The 12,814-nt window shown below is 39.0% G+C and overlaps 2 protein-coding genes across 2 annotated transcripts; both read right to left on the bottom strand.

The window, feature by feature from the left end:
* Positions 1-4,232: 4,232 nt before the first annotated feature.
* Positions 4,233-5,675, bottom strand: si:dkey-148a17.6 (uncharacterized protein LOC108190685 homolog). The gene has a single exon (XM_059357240.1). It carries the CDS (start codon positions 5,673-5,675, stop codon positions 4,590-4,592), a length of 1,086 nt encoding a protein of 361 aa, XP_059213223.1. The 3' UTR covers positions 4,233-4,589.
* Positions 5,676-8,174: 2,499 nt separating this feature from the next.
* Positions 8,175-10,796, bottom strand: LOC131992636 (delta-type opioid receptor-like). The gene is made up of 3 exons (XM_059358268.1): positions 10,762-10,796; positions 10,472-10,526; positions 8,175-9,268 (listed from the first exon to the last, which is right to left on the bottom strand). Exons 2-3 carry the CDS (start codon positions 10,512-10,514, stop codon positions 8,361-8,363), a joined length of 951 nt encoding a protein of 316 aa, XP_059214251.1. The 5' UTR covers positions 10,515-10,526; positions 10,762-10,796; the 3' UTR covers positions 8,175-8,360.
* Between the last annotated feature and the right edge of the window lie 2,018 nt (positions 10,797-12,814).

Here is a 12,814-nt window from a genome sequence, read left to right as displayed (position 1 = left end):
GACACTTATGTGTAATAGTGATGGCTAATATAGTAACTGCCAAACACTGGTTACACTTCAGAAATATGCCGCATTTTAGCTTCTTTTTTGTGTGTCCCGTTTTACTTAATGCATCCAGGTAAAACAGTTAATAAAATGAACAGTACACCTGCATCATATAGAGCCAAAAATAAGCAAGTGTTTTAAGTTGTGATTGCTGGAACAGTGCCAGCAATAGGAAGATTGGCCTTCTTTCCATTTATTTGGTAAGGTAGTTTTAGGTATAAAGACAGTAGGAAAGGTAAAAGGGAGAACAGAAAGACAAACAAAACACATAAAAACAAATGCAGATAGAGAAGAATATTGGAATCAGCCTGTACCTAACAGAAAGTGGCATCTAATTAATTTTTTTCTTACATACTTTAAACCTGTAAGCCTTTTTCATGCTGCTGTGCTGCTACACAGTCACTGTGACATGGAAAATAACTTACTGTCACTGTGCATTACTTTATTGCTTTTCTTCTTGCATATATGAAGTCTTACAGAGATTAAAATCTGGCACTTCAAAAGGGCAAACATACGATCTAGAGTTTTCAATAACTTCACAGGTCCTTACTGGCCTGCTTGACTTTTCACCAGTCTTTGGCCTGGTTCCCAGAATGCCATGTTTTGTTGCTGCTGACACTCCCATCTCTTCTCGCTATGGGCTGGTAGGCTGTAGTTAATGCAGGGCTTTTTGTCTCTTCACCTCCTTTCACTCACTCAATTCCACCCAATCTTAAGATTATTTCTCACTGCCTTTGTCCTCATGTATTATTATTATTCTTTCCAGCAGTATCATTCTGATTCTGATCAGTTGAGGGACACACTGGGAAACACTTCACTGAAAATCCTAGATACAGACAGTAATGATATGTCCCGACAACAACAGCAAGGGACATTTGTCGTCATTACGTCACATAAAAGACTCATTCATGTCGTCTGTCTGTGGCATCAAAATGACATGTTAAGTTTTTGTTACATCAGGTGTACAATTGAGGAGGAAACCTGTAGCAGCCAAGTTGTTTGCAGCTCTTCTAACAAGCCAGTGCCAACCAACACTTCTCAGTGAGCTTTAAGGAAATCCAAAATCCATGGCTCAGTTACCCCCATGGCAGGTCCCATCCTATGGTGTACTTTTTGCTTGTGCAGGTTTAGATTTAAAAGGATTACAGTAATCTGATTACAAAATTATAACATGATTGCTCATACGAAGCAGGTTTTTAAGTAAAAAAGTAATCAAATAACAGTTTGTTAAATGCAAAACAGTTTGTTTGTAATATTGTCCAAATTCCAAAAAATCATCATCATCAAGAGTTTGATAATGCCGTAAAGAAACATTGTCTCATGGGAGTTGTTGTCTTCATCACTATTGCTGTCATTGCGGTGAGGCAGCAGAGGTCTCCTCCTCTCCAAAACAAACTTGTAAAAAAAAGTTTGTTAACACAGAGTTATCCGAATTATCCACAGTGGTCTTATACTCTCCAAAACAAACTCATCTGGTGATGAAAACTGGTAAAAGCACTGAATAAAGCAGTTTTACTTTAAAAATCTGTGTTTCACTGAGATGTTCGGCACATCCTGGAGGGACTGCAAGCCGAGCTGCTGCCTACATTAGCTCAGCGTTCCAAAAATCTGATTAAATAAAGTCCTTCATCTGGTTATATACATAGTTAAAGATGTCAACGACAACAAAAAAAACTGACAATGATTAAATTAAACTGTTCTGTGTGTGATAACAGTTGAAAACTATTGTGAATACACAACTCAACAAAAACACTTGAGATAGGTCTAGTGGTTCACACTAGACATTTAACAGGGAAAAGTTACATAGTCTACCTTTAAATACCAATGGTATATGTGTGCCTTCATAATTTTCCGGCTTTGCACCTAATCATCAATATTTTAATCAACAAAGCCTTAAAACCATTCAGATGATTAAGGACGAAGTGTTGTACAACAGTACAGGCAGATTACAGGGACATACTCATTATGAAAGGTATTGGGTATGTTAACCACATAACACACTGCTGATGCTGTTTCATATACACACTGCTTCCTCATTCTGTGAGAAAAGCTCCAGTGTGTCTCAGAGTCAGCGATGTTTTCTTGCATGATCTTGTCTGACACATATATTTTTTGTCACACCCTTTGCCCTCTGTAATTTTCCACTGTCATAGTTAAAATAATGCCAACACCTTAATATTTAAAGGCTCCAGAGAGGTGACAAGCAGTCACAGTTAAAACCATTATCACAATGAGCCTTCTTATAGTATTTAAAGCTACAGTATGCAATTCCAATCAAATAGTTGATTGTTGTTTCCCAGGTAGTCAAATATTGTGACCATATAACCTTGGATGCCCTCATTTGCCGACCTGATAATGAGACTCCAGTATCGCACACTGCACCCTTAACTTATTGGAGTCGCAGATAACGTCGACGTGATCAAATCACATGACTTCTTCATGACGTCACAATGTAAAAAACAGGCAGTCAACTTCCCTCTAAAGTACTGTCTTGAAACTCCATGCCAGTTTCATTTGTAACATTTAAAATTCTTCCTTACGCATCATTTTGTTTTGGAAGTAGAAAAGCAAACAAATTAAAAATTAAAAATCCTGATTTCATGTTAGGGTTTTTCTGATTTTTGGGTTCAAAATGTTGATCTTGTAAGTCAAATTGGAAAAATAATTATCAGGTTATATTGATGAGGTTTTGTGACAGCTTGGCATGGTAAACATTATTTAAAGTGGTTAATACAGGCAGAATAAAAAGTATTCATAAACAGCCGAAATAGCCCAAGACTCTTTCAAGTCCTATTAAAGATAAATGAATGCTACTGAGTATGAACATTTCTAAATTTTTCTACTTAATATGTTAAATGTATAGAAATAGTGTCTCCTGATTGGTCCCCTCCACTTGTCATCACAGAGGTTATTAATATTTGTGAGGTGCATGAAGCAAGTTACTGATGGAAAAATCTTGGATAGTCCCTGGATAGAAAATATAAAAAGACATCTAATGGGAGTGAGCGCTAAAAAATATTACTCTTATTATGACACCACACTGATGATCATTAAAACACAGTGCCACTGCCATCTACTGGTGGTGCCAGTGGGTGAGAACAAGTTTTGTGTCCAAGCAACAGACCTCCCTAATTTTCTATGATAATAGTATATTATAAATATCTGACTGACATGTGCATTTAAAAATATCATAAAATAAATAAGCTGACTCTGACACTTAAAAGTACGGGTTTGAGTTTTATAAGTCTGTGACAAACATTAAGACATGATTCCGCTTTTTGCTGCTCAGCAAAGGGAACATGCAGTTTTTCATTTTGCAATCTTTTCATGGAGAGGAAGTTGAAACCATGACTGTCTGTATTGGGATAGCAGGACAATTGTTTGCCATGTCTTTGTCACGAGTGAAAAACATATTTATAATAGTTTTAGATTGTATGGTTAATAATTACATTAGTTAAATTGAAGAACATTTTTTCATTAGTTTACATTAGACTGTATCAGAAATATCACAGTGAGATTGAGAAGCTCTGGAAGCTTTTTCCTATTAAGGTTTTCCACTACAGGTAAATATGGGTAAACATTTAACTAAAATATATCACCATGAAACTTCCCCAATTGATTACTTACATTAAGACAATTATTTTCTCATTCACAATTTTTCTGAAATCGTAAATATGCAAATGAGACATTATCTTAATAAATATGTGCTAATTTGCATACATTTCCAGAACAGGAATCTGCACACGGGATAAAATCCAGCTCAAAATCCCTATTCCATTTTAATGATATTTTAGAGTCAATGGATTTTACAGAGAGAATTTTGGATATCTCTTTTGGTCACTCCATAAATCAGTAAATAATAATAAATAATGATAAATGGGCTAATCCATCTGTAAATGCATATACAAAAAGCACCATGTAGAAAAAGAAACACCTAAATGTGCATTTTGTTTTTGTCTTCTCTGAAAAGAAGACATGTTATGGAGGTAAAATAGTCTCAAAATCGACCAAAAAAAAGCCATGTCATTGCCTCTATTTTCTCACCTCAAGCCTGCTAAAACCATGTGTGAAATATTTCTCTATAATTACGTGACTTGTGCAAACACAGAATTACCAGAACCCACTGTGTTTTGTTCCCACACTTACAGTCATTTAAAAACTTCTTACCTCTTACTCTGATTCAAGAACATAATCCATATAATTTCCCTTCATTGGCATCAAGAAAATTTAGTATAATGACAACATTAGAATGACACATTTCTTATGTATATAGAAATATTTATTGTGCAATTCACATATGGCTTTACTTGTAGGTACACAATATATGACATGTTTATAAATATAATGTTCACCATTTAGAAAAGAAACATGCAAAATAGGTTATTTACAGAGTTGGACAAGTATTGCACAGATAAACTCCGACTTCCTGTTTCTCTGTGTTATAATTCCATACAAAATAAGCTTCATTTTAGTCAAAATCTTCATTAAAACATACATACAGTATACACATGCATATATACACACAGCACTGACCTTTTTTAATATCAGGATGAACTATTTTCACACATTTTTACTAATATGTCCATTTGGTCCTTTGACTCAGACACACACTGAGAACTGTGGGTCTGATTGCTGTGTCTCTTGGACACAAAGGACAACTCTTTATTGCCCTCACCTGGGGACGTGCTGGAGATATGGCGGAAAAGCTTCTGGATGCCGGTGTCACGCAGAGAGCTCCTGAAGGAGCGGGCAGCGAACATGTAGAGGATAGGATTAACCGTGCTGCTGATGAACACCATGGCTCCAGCGATGAAGGCCATGGTGCTCCTGGCCCCCTCCAGATTCTCTGCTACCTTGGGGAGGGCATCTTCAGTGGCCATGATGACAAGGGAGAGGACGTTTCCTATGTGATGAGGCGTCCAACAGATGGCAAACACGATCACGACACTGGCAATTAGGACTGTGGACTTGCGTTTGGACTTGAAGGTCATCTGAGTAATCCGGCTGCACAGGCAGCCATAGCAGACCACGAGGATGAAGAAGGGTATTACATAGCCCACCAGTGTCTCTAGCAGCACGAACACCAGCTCCTGGGTCGGAGAAGAGTATTCCCTGTACAGACAGTGCTCCTCACCGGACTCCGTCCCAACAACCTGAGTCGGGATGACAGGTATGCTGAACAAGAATGCTGCAGTCCACAGAGCCAGCAGGACTTTATTCAAAGCTTTTTTCCTTTTCCAGCCAGCTGAGGCAAAGGGATACCGCACTGCCACAAAGCGTTCCACACTCATGAGGGTGATGAGGAAAACGCTGCTGTACATACAGGCGTTGATCATGAACACCATGGTTTTGCAGGAGGCTTCTCCAAACACCCAATAGTGGGCCATCGAGTAGATCCACAAAGGCAGGGTGATGAGGACCAGCAGGTCTGCAACAGCCAGGTGCAGGATGAGGATCACAGTGTGGGAACACTGCTTGACGTGTCTCAGGATAGTCCAGATCACCAGCAGGTTCCCCGGAGTTCCTACGAGAAAAGACAGGCCCAGGATCACACAAGCCACCACTGTCCCACCATCAAACTCCTCAGGAGCCATTTCCTCTAAAGGAGACGGCTCAGTCGAGTGGTTCATGATACAAGTGTATGTGCTGACAGTGGTGTCTGCATGAAAAGAAAAGCAAAGTGCTGCACAAGCAAGTCTTCACTTCCCTTTAAGAATAGACAGCACAGGAAAAGGGGTTTCCTCACAGGGCTATTTGAGACGCAGTGAGGTGATTCATGAGTGCGTCATTAGGCCATTTTTCACATCAGGTCATTGATTAAAAGTAGAAAGAAGATTTTCAAATAAATAAAATAAAAATCTAAAAACATAAACTAAAATAATCTCAGAAATTAAATTATATTAGTTGCTTCGCCAGAGAGTAAATGTCAGAATACTAATAAGAATCTGTGTGGAGACAAAGTTTATGGGACTTCCATGATATACAGATAATCTATATTACTTGGGAAACAACAACAAAATGTTCTCATACTTTCTCATATTCCATTCATCCATCCATTTTCATCCACTTATCCGGGCCGGGTCGCAGGAGCAGCAGACTAAGCAAAGCATTCCAGACATCCCTCTCCCCAGCCACAACATCCAGCTCCTCCTGGGGGACCCCGAGGAGTTCCCAGGCCAGGTGGAAGATATTAACCAGCATGTTTTGGGTCTTCCCCGGGGCCTTAAGAGCTGGACATGCATGGAACACCTCTTACAGGAGGTGCCTGGGAGGCATCCTTACCAGATGAACCACCTCAGCTACCTCCATTCGACGCAAAAGAGCTACTACTCCGAGCTCCCTCCTGATGTCTGAGCTCCTCACCCTATATCTAAGGCTGAGCCCAGTCACCCTACGGAGGAAATTAATTTCAGCCGCTTGTATTTGCAACCTAATTCTTTCAGTCACTACCCAAATCTCATGACCATAGGTGAGGGTTGGAATGTAGATGGACCGATAAATGAAGAGCTTCACCCTCCAGCTCAGCTCTTCACCACAATTTTCCGGTACAACGGCCACATCACTGCTGACACTGCACCAACCTGCCTCTCCATCTCACAGTTCATTCTACCCCCACTCGTGAAGGAGCAAAACCTCACTCGTCATGCAGGTACTGTTACATTTTAAATGGCCTAAATATGGTGTCCTACTGTAGATAATCACCTGTTTCATGGTTTTATTTAATCAACATGAGGGATACAGGTCTGTTATGTAAATGAGCACTTTTAGAAGCTGGTCTGATGACTTTTCATTCACTATCATGAGACCTTTACCTGATAGCCAGGGTCTGAATAATGAGAGATGAGTATTTGAAAATGCATGACCCATATGTATTCCTGTCTGTGAGAAGGTATTTGTCTTAAAATGAAAGCAAAATTGCTTGGCAACCTTTTGCCCACTTACACTGATTTTATCTTATGCATAGAGGTCATCAGGAATGATTGCTCAACATAGCTGCTGAACATTAGTTCAGCATATATTACAGAGGGTTTTTTTCTCGCTTTTCTCCAAAGTTGCAAGAAATCTAGTAAAGCTGTTCTGCATTAAATCAAAAGAAGATAAGAAACTAATCAAGTTTTAATTGAAAAGAATAAATAAATTATCATTGATCTAGAGGTATTTCATTTCATTTTTCAGGTGAAATAACTGACACTTCTTTTATTGTAATACAACAAACACGTTATACATTACAAGAGTATATCCTATTTTTAAACCAGACAATAAGTGATCAAAACTGAGAAAAATATGAAGATTGTGATCATGTGTTTGCTTGTGTAGTGACCCGATTGATACTCAAAAGAGATGCCACTAGTATGATGAGATCCTGTTTAGTGTTTTACACGCACAAATGAAATGTCCAGTTTCAGAGTTTATTGTAACATTTCCAAACGAAGGTATACTTCTTTCTTAGACAAATAACGTTCCAATTTGTACGTCACATTTCTGCGGTCAAAAAACGGTGTGCCTCTCGGGCATCTCACCACAATCAGTCATACACTGGTATGGTTATATTAACTTATGACATCAGAACCAATAATGAGCGTCTTCTCCATCCGGTGGTGGGATGCGCAAACAAACAAACAAATAAACAATCAGAGCAAAATGGCTATTACAGCTTGCATTGTCATCTGAGTGAACATTTGAAACAAAGGCACGAGGTTACAGCCTGTGTTAACATTTTTAACATGTTACCATTGTCAGCACTATTTTAACCTGTGACATACAGGCTCTAATAAGAGAGGTCACGAGTAAGTCTCAAGTCTTTGGACTCAAATCCCAAGTCTTAAACGTTGAGTTTCTAGTCCTAAAAAGTGATAATTGGCTATTTACCTTTTTTATTTAATTTACTCTTTTTTCCTTTCTTTCTTTATTTGTTCTTCATGGGTCTCTCCTGTAACTTGGCTGGATCCTGACAGACTGGTTAAAACAAAGCAGATCTGTGGAATTAACTTGCTGGAAATGAAAAGCTGTAATATTAGTGGATTCAGAAAATGAAGAGAAATTCATTCATTCATTTCACACTTTTTAAATAATATTGGCTTATTTTTAATATTGTGACTTGGGGGAAGATATCAAGTATTTTCAAGTCACGCCCAAGTCAAAATGTAAGTCCTTTTTGATTTTGTCAAGTTGAGTCTAAAGTCATCCAGTTTGTCACTCATTTGACTTGAGTCCACACCTCTGATATGTAGGCCTTCATAATAAAGTTCATTATTTAGCTGCAGAAGACAAATGTCACATTTCCCCTCATAACAGCTTGAGGTATTCAGTATTTTTCAGTCAGACATCAGCTCTAGCTGTGTATTTGCTGCCCCCTGGCCAGTCTGCTGCTGTACTGCCAGCTCCCTGAGTCTGTTGGTGTGAGAGGCCATTTCCTGGAAGAGCTGGACCAGCCGGCACTCGTCCAGGCTCCGTTGAAACTTCCTTGCAAAGAAGGTATATAACACAGGATTCACTGAACTGCTGATGAAAACGAGCGCACCTGAGATAAACACAACACTCTGTGGCACATGTGTATGTTCTGTGCACAATCCTAGGTTACAAGCCAGATCAATGATGTAGATGATATGGTAAGGCAACCAGCACAGTATAAAGGCTATCACTACAGCGAGCACAAGTACCATGGATTTTTGTTTTGAGTTGTAACTCATTTTTCTGAGCTGGGCAGCTACTAAACAGTAACAGATAGTTATGATGATAAAAGGAATAACAAAGCCCCCCAGGGTCTCCAGACATGACAACATGACTGCTTGAGTTACAGAGCTGAATTCCCTCATAAAACACTGATCAGCTCCATCGCTATTATCCGAAGGCTTGGTCAGTGCACCAGGCACTCCTAGCAGAAATGCAAGCATCCACAGAAGTACAAGACATTTGTTCATGATGGTCTTAGACTTCCAGCGCATCGTCACAAATGGATGACAAATGGCTAAATAGCGTTCCACACTCATAAGCGTGATGAAGAAGATGCTGCTGAACATGCACACATTGATGATGTACACCAAGGCCTTGCAGAAGACCTCTCCAAATACCCAGGTGTGTACCAGAGAGTAGATCCACAGAGGCAGGGTGATGAGGACCAGCAGGTCTGCAGCAGCCAGGTGCAGGATGAGGACCACAGTGTGGGAACGCTTCTTGATGTGTCTCAGGATAGTCCAGATCACCAGCAGGTTCCCCGGAGTTCCTACGAGAAAAGACAGGCCCAGGATCACACAAGCCACCACGGTCCAGACATCAAACTCCTCAGTAGCCATTTCCTCCGAAGGCGACTGCTCAGCTGAGAAGTTCATGATACAAGTGTATGTGCTGACAGTGGCGTCTGCATTAAAAGAAAAGCAAAGTGCTGCACAAGCAAGTATTCACTTCCCTTTATGGATACATTGAACAGGAACCTGCATTATAATCTTATGCATTAAAGGTCAACTGGGGAGGCACTGTGAATGATCAATCCACCACACAGCTAACCTTTATTCCAAAGAGCTTTTGGTTTCTATTTGTAGGCAATTTCATTTCTTTTATATGATAGAAGGTCAAGGTCACGTTTATTTCTAGAGCACCTTTTATACAACCAAGGTTGACCAAAGTGCTTTACATAACTGAATAACAACAACAACAAAATCCAATCCAATACAAGATACATAATTGAATAACAATAAACTCACAAATAAAAATAAAAGACAATTTGATCTAATAATATATTACATGAGATGTGCAATACAACATACAGAAACAACTGTCTTCTCACACAGGTTCGAAAGCCTGGGAGAAAAAATGAGTCTTAAGAGACGATTTAAAATTGTCCAAAGTTTTTGATGACCGGATATGCAGCGGTAAACTGTTCCACAACTTCGGGGCAGCGATCGCCTTTTCTTTTTAGCCTGCATTTAGGCACATCCAGGTTTGACTCATTTGCAGACCTCAGAGCTCTGGTCGGTCTGTGAACCTGTATGAGTTCCGTCAAATAAGCTGGAGCCAATCCGTTTAAAATTTTAAAAACAAACATCAGGATCTTAAAATCTATTCTGAAACGGACAGGAAGCCAGTGTAGAGAGGCCAGAACTGGGGTTATGTGTTCACGTTTCGTTTTGCCTGTTAAAAGACGTGCTGCAGCATTCTGTACAAGTTGTAGGCGTCGCAATGAGCGCTGGTCTAAACCTACATACAGCGAGTTGCAAAAATCTAGTTTTGTTGAAATAAAAGCATGAATAACCTTCTCCAGGTCCCTAGAAGAGAGGTACGGTTTTACCTTGGCCAGAAGTCAGGAAAAATGTAAGCATATGAGAAGATTTGATTTCTATGTCATTTTAATTTGCATGGCCAAAAATGGTCTTTTGTAGTTTCTTTCTCCAAATCACTCTTTCCTACTTCTAATGGAATCTGCTCTTACTTTTTGCAGTTTTGTGATGGCTGAGATCCAGCGTGCTGTGCATTACTACCACATTCTGCTCCAGAGTGTACAATAGAAAAACATTGTTAATAACTGTCCTGCTAGTTTCCACATTTGTTACCTGAAATGCATCCAGCTTCCTAGAGACTGTAGCACATAAGTCACATATGCATCCCTGCAATAGTCAATAAAACATCTGACCAACTGACCATCATATAACCACCTGTGCTTGAGAAATAAATATTATTAAGCACTTTGAAATACATGTATGGGCTGTGCACAATACCTACTGCAATAGTCCAGCTGAAATGAAAGGAATGACTTATTTTCTTGTCATCCCTAAACTATTTTTTCCTTTATTACATGTTAGATAAATTTGCAATATTTCCTTAAATGGAAGATTTAAAAAAAGCTAACCTAAGGGTCGTTGTTGTCCCTTGCTTTCCTTATTCTTTCCTGACAGACTTTGCAATTGCATTTGTAACAATGTTCCTACACACCTTAACTTTGGACTCTCAATCTGTTGTGTGGATGGCAACAGTTTGAGTAGTTAATTATTACCATCACTTGCTTTTTTACCGTACAGTCCAAATTATTTTTATCTTATCTTATTTTTATTTATTGGAATATTTTATCCAACATAAATTCCCCTGATGTCTATTGATTTTCACTTTCACAATGATCATCTATTGTTATTAATGCTAGTGCTCCATCTGGCTCATTCAAGTTGAATTTCCTCTCGCAGCTGGATGTGTGGTTAAAAACAGGACATTTCATGACTTACCCACAGTCAGACAACTTTGCAATGTAAGTTTTGATTTTAAACTTTGAAGCCTGTTCAATGATTGTCCACATCGCAACAAGGGATGTCACAACAGATGTGATGAAAAGCAACCAGTGCAACACTTAAGTAGTTGTGTAAGCAGCCTCTGTCCCTCTAATAAACTGCGTATGTTTATATAAATATATATATGCTGTCTATAGACCCACCAAACCAGATTTCTAACAGTAAGGTTGAAGAGAAGATTAAAAAAATATTCCAGTCTCTAGTGGCAATAGAGGTTGAAATATCTGCACTATTCAAATGAGACTATCCTCTCTCTTTTTTGCAACAAAAATAAACCAAGAACCTAGTTTTAAAAAGAGGGGAAGAACACAAAAATTAACTGAACAGGACATGTAGCAGCAAGAGACTTTGGAGTATAGTGACAGGTGATTGTATATAATAATTTAGCTAGCCTGTGATATACAATGCCTGTAGTACTAGAAACTGTCAATAGCGTTGAAATATTGCCTACTTCAAATTAAGGCAAGAAAGAAACATGGATATTTAGTAAGGGAGTTTCAGAGCAAAGATCAAAGGCTTCAGCAATCAACAGAATTAACTGCCGCTGTCGAATGTTCCAACACAGTGACAGCAGCCAGAGGTGGACAGACGGGAATTTCTGGCCTCGAACAAAAAGCATTTTTGGCAAAACCATAATACCTATTATTGATCCAACTTCACTTTGAGCCTCCTGAGTTCTTTCGTGAACAGCTACATATGTTTTTGTGAAGAAAAATGAAGAAATAGCTTTGTAAGAGCAATCTGAAAAACTGTTACAAATGCTTTTCTAAAGAAATCTCCCCACGTTTTTAATATGGCTGTCAATGAGGCTGTTGATGCGTGTTGGTGGTGCATCTTTGCGTCCTACGCCCAAACTATAACTCTGACAACTTTACCAGAGGATTGTGAGTGAGAAGACACATTTTCCTATGTTTCTATGTATAAATTATTTCTGTAGAGTGGAATTTGCGGCCCGGAGCGCATTTTTCAAATTTATTTTTTGACAGTTTTATCTCTCCCTCTACACTCTGAGCGATGACATCACACACTCTGACACGAACATTCCATGCAATCCCATATAATCTCAGAATTTCTCCCAAAATGATCATGGTCATTGAACAGGGATTGATAAAAAACTATATGACCTATCGAAACGTGGATTAATACACCAATACACAAGACTTGTGTCTACTGTTTAAAGTTTAAATGGAGTCGCTAGGGGAAATTATGCCAGAGAAGTAGACGTTTGAAAATCTCCCATTATTGTTCTTTTTCAGTCATTTTTTTTCGGCCGTCCCATTCATTTCAATGCAAAATTTTGGGCAGTAGCAGGACGAAATTGTGTCCGGAAGAGGAAGAAGAATAAATCCACAGCATGTTGTCCTATTTTATTAAGTGTATTATTAGTCCCAGGCTTTGCCCCAAGTGCTCGGTGCGATTGCCCCATGGCCCTAATAACACACTTAATAAAATAGAAAAACATGCAACGTGTAATTGTGGGGAGAGGGTGACAGTAG

Source organism: Centropristis striata, chromosome 2, assembly GCF_030273125.1.
Source record: "Centropristis striata isolate RG_2023a ecotype Rhode Island chromosome 2, C.striata_1.0, whole genome shotgun sequence".
Classification (NCBI taxonomy): domain Eukaryota; kingdom Metazoa; phylum Chordata; class Actinopteri; order Perciformes; family Serranidae; genus Centropristis; species Centropristis striata.
The sequence above is the reverse complement of the archived record's forward strand: the minus strand, read 5'-3'. Positions and strand labels throughout refer to the sequence as shown.

Coding starts and splice junctions, on each gene's coding strand:
- si:dkey-148a17.6 (XM_059357240.1), bottom strand. CDS start 5,675: ATGAACCACTCGACTGAGCCGTCTCCTTTAGAGGAAATGGCTCCTGAG.
- LOC131992636 (XM_059358268.1), bottom strand. CDS start 10,514: ATGCACAGCACGCTGGATCTCAGCCATCACAAAACTGCAAAAA. Junction 9,269..10,471: donor CCATCACAAAACTGCAAAAA/GTAAGAGCAGAT, acceptor CTTTTCTCGTAG/GAACTCCGGGGAACCTGCTG.